Source organism: Dipodomys spectabilis, unplaced genomic scaffold, assembly GCF_019054845.1.
Source record: "Dipodomys spectabilis isolate Male_0828 unplaced genomic scaffold, ASM1905484v1 ptg000219l, whole genome shotgun sequence".
NCBI lineage: Eukaryota > Metazoa > Chordata > Mammalia > Rodentia > Heteromyidae > Dipodomys > Dipodomys spectabilis.
In genome coordinates this window covers 3,508,080-3,533,183 of record NW_024870896.1, presented here as the reverse complement: position 1 = coordinate 3,533,183, position 25,104 = coordinate 3,508,080, and the positions used below count along the sequence as shown (strand labels likewise).

Below are 25,104 nucleotides of genomic sequence, written 5' to 3'. Positions count from 1 at the left end.
GAGTTTGAGGGGAAGGAGTGGACAGGATTGGGGAAATGATCGAAGAAATAGACACTTATACAAACACGTTGAATTGTAACCCCCGTATACAACTCTTTGAAGGTCAGAAAGCAAAACGTAAGGAAATTAACATGGTGAAAGAGTTTGTCATTGTTTTTCTAAATTCCTTAGAGGCTAGATCAGCTTCACCCTTTGTGTTGTTTGAATCTTTGTACAATATAGTAATTTTTTTTCTTTCTATTTTTTCAAAGCGTTATATGAAAAGCCTCTAAAAGAACTGAGATTCCCCCCACCCCCCGGCCTTAGATGTCATTCTCTCAATTGAGGCTTTAAGCTACATTATTACAAATTTAGATTTATGCTTCTCCCCAATTGAAAATGTTGTGACTATTAAAGGTACTTCATTTTCTCTTAACAGTTGCATGTTCTAAGACTAGGGTGAGCTCACATGCTTTACTTTGGTTATTGTTTTCATGATCTAGGTTCTACTAACTCTTGCTTTCCAACTTCCCAAGAACAGTCCATAGATACCAGGTACTGGTGACTCACCTGTAATCATAGCTACTCAGGAGGCTGAGAGATGAGGATTAGGATTGATAGCCAGCCTGAGCAGAAAAGTCCATGAGACTCTTATCTCCAATGAACCAGCAAAAAGCAGAAAGTGGAGATCTGGCTGACATGGTAGAGCATACCAGCTTTGCATGAAAAAGCCAAGCCAAGGCCTGAGGCCTTGAGTTCAAGTTCCAGTACCAGCACAGAATAAAAAAGAATAGTTCATAGATGATTTTCAGGGTTTCTGAAACACCCATTTGCTGAAGTAATCAGTGATCTTCCTGGGTTTAAATCCTCCAGGTAATGATTGATGTTTAAATTATCCCAACTATGCTTCAAATGGACTGTCTTCCCACCTCTATTATCTTGGTAGTGGCACAGTACCATTCATGGTTTAGAACTTGTCTTATTAACTATTACAGACGTCACGCCTGATTAGGAGTTGGTGTGTTTCTATTGTTTTTGATAATAAAGACACTGTATATCTCATTTACGGTGTTTTTCTTTATACACTAATGGAGTCATGAATTCCAGTTCCATGTACATTTAAATTCCCATAGAGCATTATTATTGATTCGTATAATCAATATTAATGATGTTTCCCTTTTGCATGATGTTTATCTTTATTACAACTCAGTGCTTCTCCCCAGGATAACTTCTACCTGGCAAGAATTATTTTGGTTCAGGTATAGAGAAGATTCTTGTCCTTGGTTATTGTTTTTTTGGGAAATGTCTTCATTTTTTTAAACGGTAATTCACTTGGTATAAAATTCTACAAGTGCAGAGACTTTCCTCTTTCACTTGGGAACATTCTTTCTTCCTTCCTTCCCTCCCTCCATCTGTCCCTCCCTTCCTCCCTCATTCCCTCCTTCCCTCCCTCCCTCCCTCTCTTCCTTCCTTCCTTTGTTCTTTGCTGGTTCTAGGACTTCAACTCTGGGCCTGGATGCTGTCTCTGAGTTTAAGGTTAGTGTTTTACCACTTGAGACACAACTCCTCTTCCAGATTTTTGTGGTTAATTGGAGATAAGAATGTCACAGTCTTTTCTGCCCAGTCTGGCTTCAAACCAGAGTTCTCAGATCTCAGCCTCCTGAGTAGCTAGGATTACAGGCGTGAGCCACTGGTACCTGGCTGATTTTTTTTAATGTTAATTTTTCTGTAGAGAGGTCAGATGTCAGTCTCTTTGCTGCCTTGTGAGCACCCACCAGTTTTTGTTTTTTCCTGCTTTTAAAGTTGTTACCGTCCATTGTTTTCCACAAGGATATTATGGTGTGTTTATATGTGGCTTTTATACTTATGCACCAATTTTATTTGTTGTCTACATAGCTTGTTAACTCTATGGATTTGTATGTTTCTTCAGTTCTGGAAAATCTGTACTCATTACTATTTCAAGTATTCATTCAGGCCCATTATTTTGCTTTTGTCTCAGGCAGCAAATGAACACCCAGGAGGCTTTTCCTACCATATTCCCCACACCTTTAACCAGAGCCCTGTTTCACATAAATTCTCAAGGATTAATTCTGGGAGCTTTTTTTTTTGCAAACTATGTTCCAGTTCAGGGTCACTGTAATTCAACTGTGTCCAATCTATCATCCAACTCATCCACTAACTTCTTCATTTTAATTTTATATTTATTGGATTTAGTGGTGGATTTTTTGTGTCTGTATAATTTGTAGTTTCTTGCCAACATTATTAATTTTATTATCCGTCTCCTTACACATGCTAAAGATAATCAATAACATTATAGATCTATTTTGAAAATAAACGTAACACCCCAAAGTGTGGCTGAATGGTAGAACATATGCCCAGCATAAATGAAGTCCTGGGTTCCATCCCAAGCAATGAAAGAGGGTGAGCAAGGAGGGAGGGAGAAAGGGAGGGAGGGAGGGAGGAAGGAAGGAAAGGAAGGAAGGAAGGAAGGAAGGAAGGAAAAGAAAATGGTTAATGCCACTTTTGTCTAACTTCCCTGACATTTGTTTCTCTTATTTGTTCTATATTTGGATTTAATAACATCACTTTTCTTCATATGTGTGTATCATTTCTTCTCATCAAAGCCTTTGTTAAGATGTAAGTTACGGGCCAATAATTCACTTATGAAATGTGAGCAATTCAACAATGTTTAACATATTCATAAAACTATACAACTTCTATAGCAAACAAGCTAGAAAATGCCACCATCCCAACTCTCTCTCCCCCTTACATACACACACACCTAGGCAGAACCACCTGTAGTCACTTCCCATTAGCTCCCACTCCTCATCCCTAGTCACAAGCAAATTCACTTCCATTTAAATACATCGGTCTGTGGTGAAGTCTTCACTTAACTATTTGTGTGTGGTCTGTGATGGGTGACTTTCACACACCCTGAATCACTTCTGCATCTCATTTCACTGCCAGTTGCAATGGAAATTACTACACCTCTGTATGCCTAAATAATATTTCATAGTGTATTTACCATATGTGTGTGTGTGTGTGTGTGTGTGTGTGTGTGGCCAATGGGAGATGAGAATCTCATGGACTTTCCTGCTGGCCTCAAACTGGCCTCAGATCTCAGCCTCCTGAGTAGCTAGGATTACAGGCGTGAGCCGCCGGCACCCTGCTACACTTATTTATTTTTATGCTTACCCTTTCTACAAGTGATATGAAAATGGCTTTTAAAGTTTTCTCACCTCTGTCCAGGTCAAGGATGTACCTTTGAGGGCGTGCACTTGCCTATCACCATGGCAGGGGTCTTGTCTGCACGGTCAGCCATGTAAGCAGTCTCTTAGTAGAACAACTCCATGGATTCGAGGCCGCTGACTTCCCACCACACCCATCTGTGCTGTATCCTCTACAGTCTCAGCACTCAAGACAGTGTGTCCCACGCATTTCCTTCATCTCTCAGGCAGCCGGGTTACTCCTGACTTCATTTGGCTCAATTAAAACCAAAGGATTTCCAAGGGGAGCATCAGGCAGTAGAGCCTGTACCACAGTGACTTTCCCTCTGAGCTAGAGAATCCAGCACTTGTGACTGGCTAAGACAGGTGCCCGTCAGCCATAGTGGGCTGTCTTACTCCTCTATGCCAGGAGCTGGCTTTGCTTATCATTGCTGGATCGCCATAAAGTCTGTAGAGTCCTTTGGAGAGAAATTGGGGGGGGGGAGCAAAGTCTAGGGTGAAATGTAGAGATGTGGTAGGTTGATTTCCCAGGAAGAATGACTTCCTCGTGGTATGGAACGATTACAATAGTTTAGGATCTGGTACAACCATGCCAGGTGCATCCCTGTCAAACCCCAGCCTGGTATCTAGACAAGGCAGAAGTTGATAGAAACTATTCATCCCACATGCTTGCTGTCTTTTGCCCATTTCTCTCCTAATTTTCACCCCATTTTTAGCTCCCTTGTCTTTCATCATTAAGGATGCATTTTGCTCAGCTTCATCTCACTTTTTTTCCTGTAGAGAAGTACTTAAAAGATATCAGATGGTGAGATCAGTGGCAAGCTGTCTAGGAAAAAGAAAATATGAGGAGTACTTAAGAAAAGGAAGTGCTCTGTAAAATATGAGAAAAAAAAATGTCACAGACAGAGTCTGGAGACTGTAAGAATATTGGCTGTTTGGCCCTTCATGAGGGTCACCTCCCAGCACCATGGTAATGAATTCTGATGCAGTTGGAGAGGCTTCTCCAGCCCCTGGGTCCAGATTCTTCTCTTTCTGTGGCTGCCATGGTCCTCATGCCAGGTATGGTGAGAGCTCATGTTCATTCTCTTCTACCCGGAAGATGTCAACCGTGCTGTGCCTTAGACAAGTGCAGGTAGCTCATGCCTATAATCCTGGCTTCCCAAGGAAGCCAAGAAAGTGGAGGAAGGTGGTTTGAGATCAGCCTGTGTAGAAAAGTCTAAGAGATTCCATCTCCAAAGCAGCAGAGTTGAAAGCATGGCCACCTGAGCAAGGAAGCCAAGCAAGTGTGGGGGACTGAGTTCAAATCCTTGTAGTACCAAAAAAATAATGCTCTATGCATAAGAGGTTTCTGGGATGTGTAAACACATATATTATATACATTTATACATTTAAGTATACATACATTATATGCATTAAAAATGTGAAAGACAGGGTATTTGTTCCCTGAACTAAAGATTGTCCAGAAACATTCCTCCTTTCTAATAAATAAGATTGAAGATCCCAGTCACTATGCCAACCACCTGCTTTCAAACACCTGAGAAAGCCCTGAACCTTGGAGAACCACTGGCTGTTGTCCGGAGCAGTGTGTACATCTTTAGGACTACTGGACTTTGGTTGAAATTTTGAAGCACACTGAATTAAACTTTTTTCTCCCTCCTGGTGTCAAAGTCATATTTTATTTATTTACTTTTTGTTTTAAAATTTTTTATTATTGTTATTGTTAAGGAATTGTACACCCAGGTCATATGTTAAAAGACTCTTTTCTTTTTTTGGTTGGTCATGGGGCTTGAACTCAGAGTCTGGGTGCTGTCCCTCAGCTTTTTCTGCTCAAGGCTAATGCTCTACCACTTTGAGCCACAGTTTCACTTCCGATTTTCTGGTATTTAATTGGAGATAAGAGTCTCATAGACTTTCCTGCCCGGGCTGGCTTCAAACCATGATCCTCAAATCTCAGCCTCTTGAATAGTTTGGATTACAGGTGTAAGCCACCAGCAACCAGCAATTCTTGACATTTTTTTCATAGCTTTAGAAGGAAATACTATTTAAAGCTAGCAGCCCCACAGTCTGTTCATCAAAGTTCAATTCTGAATTACTGTTCCAGTTATTGCTAATTATGGACATGAAGATGGAATATAATCATGGGTTAGACCAGTAGAGCCAGAATAGCTTTGATTAGCAGGATGACTTTAGCAAACAAGGAGTCACTAAAGGGTCTTAATCACAAAAATTACGTTTTATAAGGGGAAATAATTGGAAGTATTCAAGCAGGGCACTGGTGGCTCATGCCTATAATCCTAGCTACTCAGGAGGCTGAGAATTGAGGATCAAAGCTAGAAAGCCAGGTTAGGCAGAAAGGCCGTGACACTGTTAACTCCAATTAGTTACCAAAAGAAGCTAGAAGAGGAGCTATGGCTCAAGTGGTAAGATGCTAGCCTTGAGCAAAATAGCTCTAAGAAAGTGCCCAGGCTCTGAGTTCAAGTCCCAGAACCAATACCACCACCACCCCCTGAGAGAGAGAAGTGTGAGGGAGGAAAGGAGGAGAAAGAGAGAGAGAGAATTCATTTTATGTTAGACATGTTGAAATGAGTGCACATAAACTTTCCTAATGGAAATAGTACAAATCAGACATCAATTCAGGAAAAGGGGCAGCAGAGTTCTGGAAAGCATCATTTCCAGGGAGATCCCAGCCTAGAAAGAACATCGAAGCAGAATCACTTGTAAATGCAACTCATTTTCATTTGAATACCAGTTATGACATAATTATCCACATCATTATGCCTGAAAAATATGGTTTGAGTGTACTTACCTAGCACTTGGATTTGATGATACTGTATTATCTGTTCTGAAGAGCCCTGATTCCAGTCCTCTGCCAGGCTTTGATGAGTATACACTACATAATCTCCTGTCAGGGAAAGTGGAGCAAAAGAAAGACAAGGATTTCTTTGAGGTCCACAGCCATGCCCTCTGTACACACATTCCACGTGGTAGATATCCAGGAAGTGTCTGTTGATGGAGAGGATAGCCCTCAAAAAGCCTGCAAATCTCTAGATCATACAGACCACACAAGAAGGCTGAGACGTATCCATGTTTATTGCTGCATAATTCACCACAGCCAAGATAGGGAAACCTCTCAGATACATCTCAGATGTGCTATAAACGACGAATAGATCAAGAAAATGGGATATAGATATATATCTATATATATATATTCAACCCCTCCTCCTTATGCATTGCACTCATAAACTGCTTTGCTAATTTGCAAAAAAAGTAACAACCTGGCACCAGTGGTTCACATCTGCCATCTTAGCTACTCAGGAAGCTGAGATCTGAGGATCGTGGTTCAAAGCCAGCCTGGGCAGGAAAGTCTGTGAGACTCTTATCTCCAATCAACAACCAGAAAACTGGAAGTGGTGCTGTGGCTCAAGTAGTAGAGCGCTTGCCTTAAGCTGAGGAGCTCAATGACAGTGCCCAGGACCAGAGAGTTCAAACCCCACGACTGACAAAAATCGTAATCATAATCTTAATAGACATGCTGTGCTTGCTCACAGGTGTATGCGTGCACACACACACACACACACACACACATTTTGCAAATTCTTTAGGAACTACTTAGTTCTCTAAAAATTACCTGCCAACTCCAGGGTTTCCTGAGTTGTGTATCTTTCATCCTTTCATAATTCTTTCAGATAGGCCTGGGAGACACCTGAATAATAAAATCCAATTAGGGGCTCCTCAAGTATGTAATAATGTATTCGATATCTCTGAGAGTGTGTAAGGTGCATGTCTTGTTCAACATGCATTGTAACAGACTTGTGGCCTGTCTTCCTTTCTTTTCTTGCAAATTCCTCATTTTTTTTGTTGCTGTTGTTGTTGATTGTGGGGCTTGAACTCTGGGCCTGGGTGCTGTCCCCGAGCTCTTCAGCTCAAGGCTAGTGTTCTACCACTTTAAGTCAGAGTGCCACTTTCTATTTTCTGGTGGTTCATTGGAGATAAGAGTCTCATAGGCTTTCCTGCCCAGGCTGGCTTTGAACTGTGATCCTTAGATCTCAGCCTCCTGAGTAGTAGCTAGGATTATAAGCAATGAGTCATTGGTGCCCAGCTCAAATTCCTCTTCTTTTCCCTGGTTCTCTCCTATATAACCAATGAAAAGATAAGAATATCCTGGGAACTGTAGTCATTCAGATAAACTATGCTTGTCAGAACTGTGTTGGAATATTACACGTCCCAGACAGGCTCAGACCCACATCCAGGCCTGTCTCTACCATATTCCTAGCCTCTGATTACTCAAGAAGGCTAGATAACTTCTCAGCACTCAATCAGCAAGAGGTCAGCATTGCAGATTTCCTTATACCCATTCTTAAAAAGCTGTCTATAAGGCCGGAATGATGAAACCAAGGACCATTTTTCAGCATAATCCATTTTGAAATTTTAGGGTGATAAATGCCTCCCTTCCCCCCCCCCCACACAAAATAGGAAAATACTAACCATGCACTGGTGGCTCATGCCTTTAATCCTAGCTACTCCAGTGAAGAACTGAGGACCACCATTCGAAGCCAGAGCCCAGACAGAAGAGTCTATGACACTCTTATCTCCATTTAGCCACCAAAAAGCCTGAAGTAAAGGTATGGCTCAGGTGATAGAGCACCAACCTTGAGCATCAAGCTAAAGGATAGTGCCTAGGGCATAAGGGAACCCTCCTGCATTGTTGGTGGAGATCCCCTATGACCCAGCAATCCCACTTTAGGGCATTTACCCAAATGATCTATAAACAAGGCCATACTAAGGCTACCAGCACAACTATGTTTATTGCAGTATTATTTATCATAACTAAGATATGGAACCAACCCAGATGCCCCTCAGTAGATGAATGGATCAAGAAAATGTGGTATATACATACAATGGAATTCTATGCCTCCATCAGAAAGAATGACATTGCCCCATTTGTTAGGAAATGGAAAGGCTTGGAATTATATTAACTGAAGTAAGCCAGGCCCAAAGAAACATAGATCCCATGGTTTCCTTTATTTGCAATAACTAGTTCATGTGTAGGAGAAGCAGAAAAGGCCAAAAGCCATGTACATATGACCATATAAGTTGATGTTAAGCAAAATGAACCCCAAGATAGGGACCCAAATATCTTTTTTTCTTTCTTGTTATTGTTTCTAATGTATTTATAATGTACCATATAATTTTTTTTGCTTTGTATGTTCTTCCCCCATGGTATAACCCCTATTTTCACTGTATTTGATGTCGGTGTCCTGCATCTTGTATATACACTTCTCTAATTTGGGGAGGGGAAGGGAAATAACAAAATGCTTAAATATAGGTTGACCCATTGTAACAATGAGATATACAAGACACTATGTTGAAAATGAACTTTACAACTTTGAGGGGGGATGAGGGGGAGTAGTTGTGGAAGTGTGAGGGAAGGGATGGTAGGGGGAAAACAAAGGAGGAGGCAACAATGCCTGATAAGAAATGTACTCATTACCTTGCTCATGTAACTGTAACCCCTCTGTACAGCATTTTTACAATAAAAAAGTACCAAAAAAAAGGATAGTGCCTAGGGCCTGAGCTCAAGTTTCAGTACTAACACACACACACACACACACTGTTTAGATAAGTGAACAAGTTTTGCTATTTTGAGATTCCTATATGGTCCCCAAGGTGAGTCAGAAAATCTGGTTTGAAATGAAGTTTTTAACTGCATTCCCTCTTGGAGCAGTACGAGGGTAACAGCTTGGACAATGGCCACGAAGCCTGATTCCGTGACTCTGCAGACTCCCACAGGGTGAGGGCTGTTGTGGTCAGTAACACAACTGGTTGTGAAATTTGAGCTGAAAGAGTTATTTTTCTCAGCTAGTCTTAGGAGTCTTTCAGTGGAAGCTGAGCTACTCTTCCTCAAGCCTAGGAAAGTACGGATGAGTTTGGTTTTAGTATTTCTTTCTATAGCTACACATTTGTCAGGCTTTAAATCACCAGTATCAGAAATACACTTTTTTGTAAGTTCATCCTGCTAGCAGGAGATTTATACCTGGATAGATATTTAGCTCACTATGTAGACCATGGCAAATTGACTGTTCCATGAGAATATGACTATTGGCTGGCCAATGTATACTCTTGGGAGTGAAATTTCCTAGGCTTGACTGAAAAAATTAAAAAGAATAGGAAAAAATCCCCACTACAAGTCTTTCACAACTGCCTCTCCAGCTGTCAATTGTCTTATGTTTAATCTACTGCATATGTCCCTTTAAAATATGAAAATACTAAAAAGAAATTCATTCTGATAGAACTTTCCGCCAAAGGGCCTATATTAACAATAAATTTATTCCCCAGCTCATGGCACTACTGGTTATCAAAAGCAAACACAGTATCTAAGTCTGGAAAATTTCAGTCATGGCTTCTAACTCCTTAATTTCTAAGTTGAAGCATATTGTGGAAGAGAAACGGATCCCTGGTGGGTACAGGGCACTGGTGGCTCACCCCTGTCATCCTAGCTTCTCAAGAGGCTGAGAGCTGAGGATCAGGATTCAAAGCCAACCCAGACAGGAAAGTCCCTGAGACTCTTATCAACTCTTAATAACTAACCACCAGGAAATGGGACTGTGGATCAAAGTGGTAGAGTGCTAGCCTTGAACAAAAGAGCTCAGAGGGACAGCACCCAGGCCCTGAGTTCAAGCCTCATGACCTGCAAAATAAATAAGTAAATAAACAGACCACTGGTGATACTGATGCTGATATTTCTCACACTATGGGGATGACATGGTCTGAAAGTTCCAGAGCCCTCGTGGCTTAGAAATCTCACTACTATCAAGGCACCAGGTACTGCTGCCATAACTGTACTTCTCTTGCCTTAGAAGGATTCAGAAAGGTGAAATTTGCTCTCTGAGTGTCTGGGGGCACTCAGAGCAGACAGCAGATAAAGAGAGGCACTACAGGCCAAGTGATTGTTGTATTGTGATCTTTATAAAGTCATGTGACTAGGGATGGTAAGGGGAAACAAAGGAGGAGGCAATAATACTTGATAAGAAATGCACTCATTACCTTGCCCATGTAATTGCAACCTCTCTGTATGGTATTTTCACAAATAAATAAAGTCATATGACTTGATCGTCAGCAAATCACCCTTGCCGGTTTAAGGGTGTTTCTTGGCTTCTTGCAAAGAAGCCTTAGTGTCTATCATAGGATATGGACCAAGGGAAAGAAAAACAAATCACAAGCAGTAGCCCGCACAGGAAGCTAAACTGAGCTTCGCCAATTGTACTGAATCTTGCATAAACCCCAGTGTTTGGAATGCCATTATTATGTCATTATGATGGCTGTTATTAATCTGTTCCCTCTCCCTTCAGGCAGTTAGCTCTAAGTGCATTCTTTTCAACTTCAATAGACATAAGCGTCATTCCCATTTACGGTGGCATCGTAAGGTAGTTTTGAAAACATTTCCCATTATCGTTTTAATAATGCACTTCCTGACGCCTGAAACTGTCAACAGATTTTTCCCCCCTTTTCAGAGGAGCCTTTTTTTCCCCCTTAACAGAATCTTGAATCTGTAAGGTCTCAGGAAGTGATAGGCCGCTGATGTTGCTGGTTACAGCCGCTGTCTGCGCTGACGGGGTCGGGGACCTTGTGCGTTCTGAGATGCTGCCTCAGCTCCCAACAGTTTTTAGTCCATGAAGTGTTCCTTCCTCTGTAGATAAGCCCAGAGAATAATTAAGTGGCCTACACAGAGTAGAGGCCGTAACGTGAACTCCTTGGCAAAAGAGCTCAGGGGCAGCACCCAGGCCCTGAGTTCAAGCTTTATGACCTATAAAATTAATTAATTAACTAATTAATTGATTGACCACTGGTGATACTGATGCGGACATTTCTCATGCCATGTGAATGACGTGGTCCAAGAGATCCAGACCTTAAAAATCTCACTACCATCAAGGCGCCTGGCCTTGCTGCCATAATCGTACTTCTTTTGCCTAAGAAGGATATTCCGAAAGGTGAAATTAGAAGGTCACCAGCAAGATATGAAGGTCACTACCAGCCAGGGGCTGGTGGCTCACACCTGTAACCCTAGCTACTCGAGAGGATCTCAGTTCCAAAGCCAGCCTGGGCAGGAATGTCCATGAGGCCCTTATCTCCAATGAACCACCAGAAAACTGAAAGCACAGCTATGGCCCAAAGTGGTTGAGTGCTAGTCTTGAGCAAAAGAGCTCAGGGACAGCACCCAGGCCCAAGTTCAAACCCCAACACCAGAAAAAGGAAGGAAGGAAGGAAGGAAGGAAGGAAGGAAGGAAGGAAGGAAGGAAGGAAGGAAGGAAGGAAGGAAGGAAGGAAGTTGCCACCTCTACAGGACCTATAGTGAGGTTATGATACTGTTTTTGACTCACATTTAGCTCAGCTCCTACCGTGGATTATTCAAGAGGAAGGCCAAGAATCCGTGGGTACATGGATAATAGGTGAAGATCCCCTCTCCCCTCCCCTGCTCCAAGGCAACAGAAGCAAAATGATTCCCCACAGCTGGCCATCATGGATCCATTAGCCAGCCTGCTTTGGAATTCAGAGGCTGCGTGGGCTCCTAGAAGGGGAAAGATGGCAGGATCCACTGGCCTCCTGGGTCTTAGGCACTCGCGGACTCCTACTGGTCCAGCTTGGAGATTCTGACCAGGTCCAATGCTCATAGGCTGGCTGCTTAGGCTGGGGAAGCACTAAGGGACTAGACTGTATGGGGGTTTCCAGTCTTGGAGCAGCTGGACAGGTCACACACCAGACCTCTTTCACCTACAGTGGTGTCCAGTGTGTATAGAAATGGGCTCAAGGCCCAAGGGTAACCATTCACGCCACACCCGTCCTCAGAGGTTTCCCCAGCCCCTTCCAACAGGGGAACTCGGTAAAATCCACCAAGGCATGGGTTGGGGTGGGGGGTAATCAAGGAGGTGGAAAGAGGCCTGGATACGTTCTCTCTGCTTCCACCTTCCCAGCAGGCCTGAGTACGCATGGAGTCGGTGTGAGTGGAAGCTAGGAAGCTGAGGAACCGTGGCGATCAGAGATGGGACTGGGAGTCACCCGTGGAGCCGAGCGTACTGCTCAGATTCCTCCTGCAGAGTGCACAGGTGTTGAGCGGGGTGGTGGGCAGAAAGAGTGCGTCTCAGTATGTGCTGTGCTGCTATGACAAAAACGCCGCAGACGAGGTCATGTGTAACGAAAAGAAATGTGGTCTCTCAGAATTCTGGAGGATGGAGGTTCCCTTTGCATCCAGCATTTGGCAAGAGCCTTGCAAGCTACGGCATCCTCTGTTGGGAAGAAAAAGAGTAAGAAAATAAATAGTGGAACATGCAACCTAGCTCCCCCCCCCCCCCCCCCGCCATCTTTGTATCACTGTCACCAATCCATGACCCTCCTTCTCGACCTCCTGCTGGACCCTTTGACCCCTCATGGTTGTACTGGGGGCTGAGTGCGTTCTAGAGGATGCATGCAAGCTATAGCAGGTGTGTTTGGTTTTCAGCTGCACCCCATAGGAAAGAGACGTAGAAGTCACTATTGCTAACTAGGTCATCAGCTAGTATTCGGCATTTCAACTTTTATCTTTGTGGAAACAGGGCATTTAGGGCCTGCAAGATTTCCCGTGGCTATCTGTTTAGTTTGACCAAATTCATCTCCATCTTGTCTCACTGACAAACTCCTTAGATACTCCTCTTGCTTGAGACAGTTGTATGTAGTGATGGGACCAGATTTTTCTAAAGAGAGAGTCATGCAATTCGGGCAAAGAAAGATCTAGGGTTAGATATAGGCCACATGAAGTGGCTTGTATTTAAGATGCATAGCCAGGATTAGTTCCCTGGTACTTGCCCTGTTTAATATACACACACTTGTTTGTTTGTTCAGTTGGTTTGCTGGCTGGCTGGTTTTTGTGTGGTCCCAAGGCTTGAACTCAGGGTCTTGGGCCCTGACTCTTGAACTTTTCTTTGCGCCCAAGGCTAATGCTCTACACTCAAGCCACAGAAGGACTTCTGGCTTTCTTTGAGGTTACTTGAAGAGTTTCATGGACTTTCCTTCTTGGACTGACTTTAAACGGTGATCCTCAGATCTCAGCCTCCTAAGTAGCTAGGATTACAGGCATGGGCCACTAGTTCCTGGCAGGGCCTGGCACTTTTGCTTAGCTTCTTTACTTAAGGTTGGCACTGTATCATGTGAGCCACAGCTCTACACATTGGGATGGAAAGACTTCTTAAGCATGACTGGCCTGTTGTGCTTACTGTGTTTGCTGGGCAGTGGCATAAGCCAGGCCCATGGCTTTCTATGCTTGTGATGGATAGGGTCTCTAAAAGAGCTCACTTCACCTTGGTTGCTATGTGATGATGCCTAACCAATCAGAAAACTTCAGCTTTTCAACCAGAGGGATGCATCTGGTTTCTGGCCTTACCCAAGGTTTCCCAGGAAGCAGGTCTTTGTGGCTCCCACGGCCATGATTGATGGAACCCAGCAGAGAAGGCAGAGACAGAGCCTCTGTGACTTCCACCCTAGAACCTTCCCCTCTCAATCGCACACCTCCTCTCAGCCCCAAGCCGGTGTGGATGAGCTGCGTGGGCCCACGCTGGATGCCGGGCACGTGGAGTGTAGACACACTCAGGCAATGTCTGTGTTGAAAACCAATTTAGATCCCAATGCCTCCCCTGGAAAGAGGAAATGTGGCTGAATGGCACATAATAGGACATGGCTCCAGCATCATGAAGTTTATGGCCATCCATGCTGTTTATCTTCATTACAATTTAGGGAAAGGAAATGCAGGGCCATTCAGTAACAGTACATTTTGGGGGGAGGGGCAGGTGACATACATTTTTGTCCAGCCGATTCTCTCCCTGATTGGAGTGGTCAAATTGGTTTAAATTTGATAGGACCTCCCCCTACCCCCCCCCCCCCGCCCCCGTACATGCGCGCGCGCACACACACACACACACACACACACACACACAATCATCTGTCCTTGAAATTGTAACTCCATCCGAACGCTCATCAAGGCGGCTGAGGGATCCCACAGCTGGCTCATGGTTTCAGGAAATGCAAGCTCAATCTCATTATCAGACGGAGAAGCAATCAATGCCTGTGGCTCCTTTGGATCAGAGCTAGGGTGGCAATACAAATGTGTCTCTTAGGGAAGTTTCTGTGAGCTGAGCCTTGGGGAAAGGGGGCAGCTCTTTCTCCGAATGCCTCTGACAAAAGAACCAAATGGAAACGAATGCAAGCATATTTTCCAGAGGTAATTAATTTTCTTTTGATGTAAGGCGAATGTATGCAAATGACCAACCACAGGAGGTGTGTCATGAAAACTGCCTGATCTGCGGTGTCCTTCTGATTGGCCCTTGCTTCCCGCGGCTGACAATGAGTGGATCCCCTTCCCAGGACCTTTGCCGACAGTGTTCCTCTTCATGGCATGTGTCTTGTGCTCTGCCCCCTCGTGCCAGCCTTCCACACCCACCCTCTTCACACCTCATGGTATAGGGCTTCCAGCATTCTCTCTAGGAAGGCTTTGCTTCCAGCCCTATCCTTTCCAACAGATGCTTCCCATTTTAACACTTCCCACTTATCGGTGGGGACGAAAACGAACACCATCATTATGGAAAACAGCATGGAGATTCCCCGAAGAATTACACATTCAACTCCCCTCCACCTAAATGATCACCATAGAGGACAGCATACAGAATCAGGTGCACACACGCATAAGCATTTGAGTAAAGTGTATGAAGGTGCATGAAGGGGAGGGTTACAATGGCCTAACTCTTTCGAATAACCAACCTGTCAAACAAAACAATACAATCAATAACAAAATAAAATTTAAAAAATAACAAAATAAACACCAGGAAGCTGCAACATGTGTTGTCCAGAGTGGGTGAGGTCAAGGGGAGGGAGGCAGAATGATGGAGCCAGGGAGGATGGGAGAATACAGTCATAACAGCCAACGTGTGCTTGTGAAAATGGAACCAGGTAAATTGAGGAGAAGGTGGGTTGGGAGAGATGAGATGGGGAGAATGATGAATAGGGGGACATTGCTCAAGATGCATTACCTGATTTAGGAAATGGTAAGCCCTCTGTACAATACCTTATTATTATTATTATTATTATATATTTAAAAATAAAAAGGTGCATTATACTCACACATTGACACGCTGAATTGAAACTTCTTTGTACAACTCCTTAAAGATCATAATAAAAAAATAAGTTAGGAAAAAAAAAAAGATGAATGAGTGTATGATCTAGCCATCCTTCTAGTAGCATCTGTCCAAAGAAAGAAAGTTTGAGGACCCTCCACCATTCCTGTGTGTATCGCCACAAGAGCTAAGACTTGGAATCCAGCTAAGTATCCATAAATGAATTCATAAAGGAAATCATATATAATTTAATTTTGATTTTTTTTTCTTTTTCTCTTTTTTTATGGTGCCAATCCTGGAGGCTTGAACTCAGGGCCTGGGCACTGTCCCTGAGATTTTTTTTTTAACTCAAGGCTAGTGCTCTACCACTTGAGCTACAGCTCTATTTCTGGTTTTTTGGTGGTTAATTTATAGATAGGAGTCTCGTGGACTTTCCTGCCCAGGCTGGCCTCGGAACAGTATCCTCAGGTCTCAGCCTGCTGAGTCGCTGGTGCTCGGCCAGTTTTCACTTTTGCAGCGGCACGGATGGATATGAAGGACAACTGAAGTGAATTAAGTCAGATGTAGAGTGGCAGCGGCTACGACCTCCCTCTCATGGGGAAGATTAATAAGTCGATCCTGTCTGTGGTAGAGAGAAGAACGTTTTCCTATGGCTTGCGGAGGATGTGAGGGGAGAAGAGGTGGAGAAAGAAGAAAAGGGGGAAATCTGAGGTGCCCAAAACATGCCATGATGTCACTGCCAAAACATGCCAAGCGCCATGATGTCACTGCTAAAACACGACAAACACCAGGATGTCACTGCCTCCGTCACATAAGAAGGAAACAGGAATAAACACCACCAGAACTTAAGAAAGTCTGTGGTGTCATTATTTCCAGATGACACCCTATCATATCTTGAACAAATAATGTACGTGACTGAAATACCAAGGATTAATCAGAGTTTTGAAGTGGGCTTGGTAGAAAATAAAAAGGTGTTCACAGCTTCCATTTGTGTTACAAACGTCTGTGAAAACACATTAAGTGAGTAACACTGCTTAACCCTAAAATATGAACGGCACACCTAGATAGTTTTAGCACATTTTTTATATTAAGGATATTATATATATATATGTATAGATGTATAAATCCCTGTGTGTAAATATGTGTATATATATCCTTTATATATGAATGTATAGGTTTATATACCTATGTATAGGTTCATATAAACCTATATGAGTCTCTCTATGTGTATATATATATATATATATATATATATATATATACATATACATATACATATATACACATAAGTGTGTATGTTTCTATGTGTATGTCTTGTGTGTGTCTCTGTTAAATCAGCAGTAGAGGTTATCAAGCTCTTTGATCACTGTGGATCACTTGGAAGGCTACTTGGGAGATTGTGGTTCAAATCCAGCCTAAGCAAATCAAGTCCACGAGACTCTATCTCAGCCAATGGCTGCAGGCAGTGACATACACTCATCATCCAGGTGACATGGAACTGGAAGATCATAATCCAGGTTGGCCTAGGCATCAAGAAAGACCCTGTCTTGCAAGCAACCCAGCCAAAAAGGGCTACTGGATGGATCAAGTGGTACAGTGCCTGCCTAGCAAGTGGGAAGTCTTAAATTCAAACCCCAGTACCACTAAAATCAATAAACCCATTGACAGAGTAAGAATCTGCCACGTAAGAGGTAAGAACAGACTGCACGACATCCAGTAGATGCTACAGTGTCCTTCCTCTGCATCCTTCCAGTGGCAAATCTGTTAGTGACGCTCTTCCCTGAGTATCGGTGGCATTTGCATTGGAAAATTAACATTTTTCCCCATAGCTGCAGGAAAATTATGACGATACATGGACACGGACAAGAAAATCCTCCATTTACTAAAGCAGACTTTGCTTTTCTTGCCTAAAACAAAAATAAATTTGGACAGCCTTCTATGGCATCTTTTAAAATCAATGTGATCTCTTGCCAGTAAATGTTTCTCAAAGTAGGTCAGATGCAACTGACAAGGAGCTGCTATTTAACTCTCCCCATGCATAACAAATAGCACTCTTCCCAGTGTTGAATATAATTCTCCTCTAAAAGGCTGCAGCCTCTTGACGTTTTTGCAGGCTGAAAAAGGATAGAATCTTAGGGGGACGCTGGAGGCTGCCCCCGGAGGGTCAATCAGGGCAACTGAGGCAGAGCTGATGCTCAGCGAACATCTTCATTTCCCCCTGTAAGGAGCCAAGACTGGGAATCACGCAAGGGGTTCTCCTGAAAGAGATGATGGAAGGAACTTTTCAATGTAGCATCTTTAAACTGTATTTTCATTATCTGTATGTGGTGGTACAAAGGGGCTACCATTCAATGTGTCCGTTGAGGGGTACCATGCATCTTGATCAATGTCACCCCACCCATCATTTGCCACCATCTTTCCCAACCCCCCCCCCCCATTCCTTCAGTTTTCTTGGTTCCATGTTCATATGTGCATATTGAATATCATGACTTCATTCTCCTGCTCTTTCTCTCTCCTCTCCCGTTACCTCGCTTTTCCGACACCTCAAATTCCAGAATGAACTCAGGGCCTGGGCATTACCTCTGAGATTTTTTGCTCAAAGCTAGCACTGTACCCCTACAGCTCCACTTCTAGTTTTTGGGCAATTGGAGATAGTCTGGAGGACTTTCCTGCCAAGGCTGCTTTGAAGCGAGATTCTTGAGTAGCTCGGATTACAGATGTGAGCCACCATTGCCTGGCTTGAAGTGATTTTAATTTAATGTCATCTATCCGCATCCATTTGTTAGTGGTGTGTCTACTTAAAAATAAAAGTTCTACTCTGTTATTTAGCTTGCAGTTCTACTTTGTGTGTGTGTGTGTGTCTGTGTGTCTGTGTCTGTGTGTCTATATGGTGTGGTATTCTGGGACTAAGACTTAAAACCAGGACCAGACTTAAATTTTTAACTCAAGTTTAGTGTTCTACTACTTGAGCCACAGCTCCATTTCTGCCTTTTTTTTCTGATTAATTGGAGAGAAGAGTCTCACAAACTTTCCTGCCTGGGCTGGCTTTGAACTCCAATAATCTGGTCTTAGTCTGAATAGCTAGGATTACCAGAGTGAGCCACCAGCACCCAACGCAGCCATACTTAAAGGAGGGGTAAATGCTTAATTCTTTCCCTTTACTCATCAAATTTCAGTGGCACCCGTTGGTGTACCTTCCAGATCCTTCTCTTCTTGGCACTGAGCTCAGTGTTCCTTATCTAACCAGTCTATGATCCATTGTTACTTCTTCCTTTGCTAACTGCTCATAGCTTTCAATTATTTCTTTTTTTGTACTGAACTTCTTATCTTTTTTCTCACATTTAAGACTCATAGGTCAGTGTTATTGGCCTTTTATCCGTGCTAAGTATTTTCCCTCAATTATTATTTATCCTTTTTAATTTACTTGTTGGGTATATTTTGATGCATTACTTTTATGCACATAAAAGTTCCTTTGTTACTTCATTCCTTTGTTCCTTTTTTATCTTCCTTCTTTTCTTCCTCTTCCTTCTCTTCTTCCTTCTCCTCTTCTTCCTCTTCCTCCTCTCTCCCTCTCCTTCTCCTCTTCCTTCTCTTCCTTCTTCTTCTTCTTCTCTTCCTTCTCCTCCTACTTCTCCTCCTCCTTCTCTTCTTCTGTGGCACTAGGGTTTGAATTCAGGGCTTTGTGTTTGCCAGGCAATCACTCTGAACACTTAAATGTATGCTTCTCTTATAGCTTTAATGCCTCCCACATACCTGGACTGACAGGCACACTTTACAGACCCAGTTACAGATTGAGTTGAGCACCTCCCTACTTCTGCATCCTGATTGGCTGGGATTACAAGCATGAATTAGTTTTGGCTCACATGACAATGGGGAGGAGGGGCAGGCTCATACCTACAATCCTAACTACTTGGGAGGTTAAGATCTGAGGATCAAGGTTCAAAGCCAGCCTGGAAATAAAGTCCATGAGACTCTTATCTCCAACTAACTACCAGAAAACCCCAAGTGGCGTTATAACTCAAAGTGAGAGAATACTAGTCTTGAGCGGAAAAAGCTCAGGGATGCACACCCAGGTACTGAGTTCAATCCCCACAACTGACCAAAAAAATAAGCTAAAAACAAAAACAAGTTTTTGGCTTTTAAGAATTCTATTTACCTAGCCGAGCGCTGGTGGCTAATGCCTGTAATCCTAGCTACTCAGGAGGCTGAGATCTGAGGATCGCGGTTCAAAGCCAGCCCAGGCAGGAGAGACCGTGAGACTCCTATGTCCAATAAACCACCAGAAAACTGGAAGTGGCGCTGTAGCTCAAGTGGTAGAGCACTTGCCTTGAGCTGAAGAGCTGAGGGACAGTGCCCAGGCCCAGAGTTCAAGCCCCACGGCCGACAAAAAAAAAAAAAAATTCTATTTACCTACCTATTTATCTCCTATCTATCATTCATCGGTGCCATTCATTTCAGCAGTATTCATTAAATTTTAGCTTTCATTTCACTGCAAATGTTACCAAACTTTTCACCGCGGTCTGGGGATGTATTTCCATTGGGTTATATTCATGAAATCTCTACTCTTGTGTTCCTGCATAAATCCTGTTAATTCTTAATGTATTGAAAACACCTTGCTGGTAGATCCTATTAATTAACATTGGATGTGAAGTTTTATGCCAACATTTGCAAGTGAGATTGCTCTCCTGTGCATTTCTTGTCAGCTTAGGCATCTTAGGTATGCTCACTATGTAAAAATATAATCAGGTATCCTCCTCCACTTTCCACTCTTTGGACGGATTGAAACACCACTGACAGGATCCAATTATCAAGGTTTGGAACAATTCCCTGCCTGCCTACCTGGGCCTGGTGCTTTCTCTGATGCGCTCCCTTTGAAACCACCTTCTGTTTCTTTCTTCTTTAAGATCTAAGTTGTTCTGAAAGACAAGTCAGAAGAAACATAAACAAGATTTATCAGGTTTCCTGAATAATCTATGGGTATGGTTAAGATCATGACTTTCCAGGGGTACTTTACTGGATTAACAAAATATATTATCTCTAAGTCATTGTACAAAGGAGTTGCCATTTAACAAAGTAGCTTATGTAACACAATGCATCTCGATCAAGGCACCCCTCAACCCCCTCTCCCATCCCTCTCAAACCATCCTTTCTCTCACTTTTCTTCATTTTGTAGGATATACATTGAGTTCTTTGTCAAAAAAAATGATTGTTATTATATGGTAATCCACAGAGGGGTTACAGTTACAAAAGTCCGGTAGAGAGAACATTTCCTTTTGGACAGTGTCACCCCTTCCCTTCGCTCTGTCCCAGTACAATGAATTCTTGACTTGATTCTCCCCTTTCTTCTTTTCATCCCTCTATCTTTCTCCCCTGGACCTTACCCCAACCCTTTCAAGCACTCATTTCCTGATGTTTGTTTTGCTGAACTATGATTTTTGCGTTCCTAAGGAATTATACTGTTTGAGATCTCCCTTGGATCTACCACATTTCAGTTAATATATTGGTGTACCTTTGCATACCACCCAATGTATTTACTTATATGTTTATAAACTTATTTACTTATATGTTTATAAAACATATACAGGAGGTAAACAGGCAACTGTCTCTCTGGGCTTGATGTATTTCACTTAACATATTTTCCCAGGTTCCTGTCATGTCTTTGCAAGTGATACAATATCATTCTTTCTAATGGATGAATAAAATTCCATTGTGTATGCATATCTCATTTTATTGATCCATTCATCCATTGAGGGGCATCTGGATTGATTCCATACTTGGGCTGGGGTAAATGGTGCTGCAGTGGACATGGTTGTATTGTTGGCTTTACTGTATACTTGTCAGTAATCATTTGGATAAATGCTCAGGAGTGGAATTGCTAAGTCATACAGTAGTACTATGTTTTTGAGAAACCTCCATATTGCTTTCCAGAATGGTTGAACAAGTTTACATTCCCACCAAGAGTGTATTAGGGTTCAAGACTAGTGCTCTACCATACCTCCACTTCCAAATTTTTGGTGCTTAATTGGAGGCAAGAATGTTAAGGGAAATGAACCCCAAGATAAGGACACAAATGGTTTTTTCTTTCTTGCTACTGCTTTTAACCTATTTATAAGGTACCACACGATTTTTTTGTTGCTTTGTATGTCCCTCCCCCACAGTATAACCCCTGTTTTCACTGTATTTGATATTGGTATGATTTGGGGAGAGGAAGGGAAAAAAATGTTTAAACAGGGATATAGGTTGACCCATTGCAACAATGAGATGTACAAGATTCTATGTTGAAAAATGAACTTTACAATTTAGGTGGGGGGAGGGGAGTTGGGGGGGAGTGCAGTTGTGAAGATGGGTGAGAAGGGATGGTAGGGAAAAAACAAAGGTGGAGACAACAATGCTTGATAAGAAATGTACTCATTACTTGCTCATGTAACTGTAACCCCTCCTCTGTACAGTATTCTCACAATAAAAAACTTATTTTAAAAATCACCTTATGGACTTTTCTGCCTGGGCTGGCTTCCAACTATGATTTTCAGATCTCAGCCTCCTGAGTAGCTAGGATTAAGAACATGAGTCATTGTTGTCCAGCTTAGAAAATGCTTTCTGACAATGGGCTTCTTTGTGGTAGGAGCCAGGGAATGCACCTGAAGAGCAGGTACTGCTGCCACAGATGCCTCTAAGAGCCAATTTCAGCTCAGCCACCACATTGTGGGGACAGAACAGAAGGTGGGAGAAACTAGCATGTCCTTTGCTATGATAAACTGTAGTGACAGAAAAGCTGAGATCTGAGGATCTTGGTTCAAATCCAGACAAGATACACAAATTCAAGAGACTCTTATCACCACTTGACTTGTAAAAAGCTGGAAGTGGAGGTGTGACTCAAACAGTAGAGCACAAGCATTGTTCCTCAATGCTGACCATAATTTCAGAGAGCAATACACAATCATGAAACAAGAGACATTCATGTGCTGTATTTCAGTCTCTGAACAACAGACTTCAGTCCACAATGTTAAACAGAAAAGAGAGACATAAACCATAAAGGAGATTGTCTTTAAGACAAATTGATGCAAATGGCTAATCATCAATGTTACCAATTATCACTTTATTAATGTTTGCTTAAGTGTATATACATCCATATGTCTCAAAATTATGAATGCAGTTCTTCCCTCCAGAGTTATGACTTCAGCATCTTCATGAATTGGTATAGAGTTAATAATGCCAATGCTGTTAAAGTACTGGGTGACAGTCTGGGACCTAGAACTATTCTTGGAAGTGAAGCATGCCTTGTGGGGCAGACTCCCTGCAGAGGTTAGAGATAGGATCTTTTTTTTTCTTTTTATTTACTTATTTTTTATTGTGAAAATACTGTACAGAGGGGTTTCAATTACATGGGCAAGATAATGAGTACATTTCTTATCAAGCATTGTAGCCTCCTCCTTTGTTTCCCCTTCCCATCCCTTCCCATCCTCTCTACCCCCCACCCAACCCTCCCCCCCCCACCAAAGTTTTAAAGTTTGTTTTCAACATAATGACTTGTACTTCTCATTGTTGCAATGGCTCCACCTGTATCCCTATTTAAAAAAAAACGAGAGATAGGATCTTACAGAGAGCAAATACACTAGATCAGTCTTTTGACCAGGTCAGAGAGCCCCCTAGCACAGTAGTGTTTTCCAAGAATAATTCTGGAGTATCCAGGAATAGAAATGGAGTCAGGGAAGAAGCTATTTGACCACTATGTGGCTCAAGGTCAGGGGGCCACTAATCAGGAACAGCCCTAGTACGACAGGACAGAACAACTGCTCATGATGTCCCAGCTCTAGTCAGGTCACCAATACTGGCCCTCAGGCAAGGAAAGCACCAAGATTTTGCTTCCTAAAGTAATTCCTGAGAACTGATCTGAAAGAGTTCCAAATATGCTCATGGACACTAGAGACTGACATCAAACTTGAGCTAGTTTTCTGTTGACGTTACAAAACAACGGAGGCTGGGTCATTCACCAAGGAATCTGTTCAACTCCTAGTTCTGCAGGAATCAAGAGCATTCTTTCCCATTTGTTTGGCTCTGGTTTCTGGTTCCAGGATGCTTCTGGTCACGGTGGGAAATCAAGACAGAGGGAATGGGAGCAGAATAAATATGTATGAGAGAGAGGTGTGGGTGAGAGGGAGAGGGAGAGAGAGAGGATGATCCCTTGGATAGCACTCTACTTTGTAGTAACTAATTAGTCCCTGGAGAATGAATTCACTATCATATGATAGGATCCAGTCTTAAGAAAATTAACCACGATCTCAATAAAGACATTACTGTTATCAGTGGTTGCCCCCATGACTTCCGTGAGGCTCTGCTGGGGACGAGGCTCCCTTCATGTGCAATCTGTAGGGTCTAATCATTTGTCAATCACAGCAGATACAAAGTATCAGTGAGCCCTTGGATCCTGCAGTGATTATCTTATTAAACTCATCATTCCTGAGATGGTCATGCATTCAGTTCTGTGTGTGTGTGTAAGGTACAGAGGGAGGGTAAAATGAGTGTGGAAGAATTGATTTGATTTGTATGGAAAGTATTCTGTGGAGGTGGGGGATGGGGAGAGTATCCACTGACACCCTGACAAACACCTATACTCTTGGAAGGATGATGGAAGCTAGCTCTTCAAAGTTAAAGAGTAGAGACAATGGTCTCTCTATTCACCACATCCTAGGTTCCATGGACAGGCTTGTAAGTGAGCAAGGAAGGCCTTGCTGATGGTGAAGGTTGGTGCAGGCCTTGATGGCATCTGTCCTTTCTCTATGCCTCTACAGGCAAAGTGGGAGAACACATGTGGCCTAAAACTTTAACTCCTAATAACTAGCCAGACTTCAGGGTTTCATTTTAGGTTTTTTTGAATGATTTATAAAAACCTGTACTTCTGAGCATTAATATTTGCTTCTTCTTCGTGTTTTTAGATGGCTATCCCAAAGAAGAAATGATTTATAGATGGAGAAAAAATTCAGTGGAGGCCGCGGATCAGAAATCATGGCGGCTTTACCAGTTTGACTTCATGGGCCTCAGAAACACCACAGAGATTGTGACCACATCAGCAGGTAGGGGAACCTCGAGGGGTACAGCCCAGAGCGGATGTTTGAGCTTCCCTCCCTAAGCCTAAGGAGAAGTTTCTATTTGTCTGTCTGTCTATCTATCTATCAAGAAATATTTTTTAAATGTGTTGGTTGGAATAAGAGATGGGTAATTAGAATTGATTTGTATTTTTCAATCAAATTTATGTTTGTATTATGACTAGCAACCTAGCTGGGATTACTGACCATATTTTTATATGTTTACTACTGGTGAGAGTTATGTAACTTTCCCTATGCAAATTAAGAGCCAAATATTACTGAGAATTCACAAAAGGAGCTCGTGTGAAATGTCTTTTGAATTTTAATTTCCTAGAATTTTCCTTTTGTAATTCTAAACTTTATCTTAAATTTTGAATTTCTTTTCCAGTAGACTACACATGATCCAAATAATTACCTACTAATTATATTTCTGTTAGATGATCATTTGTGCATAATAAAAGCATGCAACTAGATGAAAAGCAAAACTTTTCCAATTAATATATTTGAATATCTTTTTAAATTTTTTTTTGCTTTGTCTTCATGTGCTTCTTTTTGTTTTCAGTATTTACTTATTCTGAGGCCCACTGTATTTTAACTGATTTTCTTCTGGCAGGGTGTGGGGTCAGATGGTGTTTCAAGCCAGGATTTGTATAGCTCTTACTCTTTGTTAGTATGAATATC

The 25,104-nt window shown here is 42.4% G+C and overlaps 1 protein-coding gene across 1 annotated transcript in view; it reads left to right on the top strand.

The window, feature by feature from the left end:
• The window catches only part of Gabrg3 (gamma-aminobutyric acid type A receptor subunit gamma3), a 343,533-nt gene that overhangs the window by 287,787 nt on the left and 30,642 nt on the right, over positions 1–25,104 (top strand). Inside the window, exon 6 of the mRNA XM_042697459.1 lies at positions 24,274–24,411. Coding sequence (XP_042553393.1) covers positions 24,274–24,411 — 138 coding nt within the window. The remainder of the gene's footprint in view (positions 1–24,273; positions 24,412–25,104) is intronic.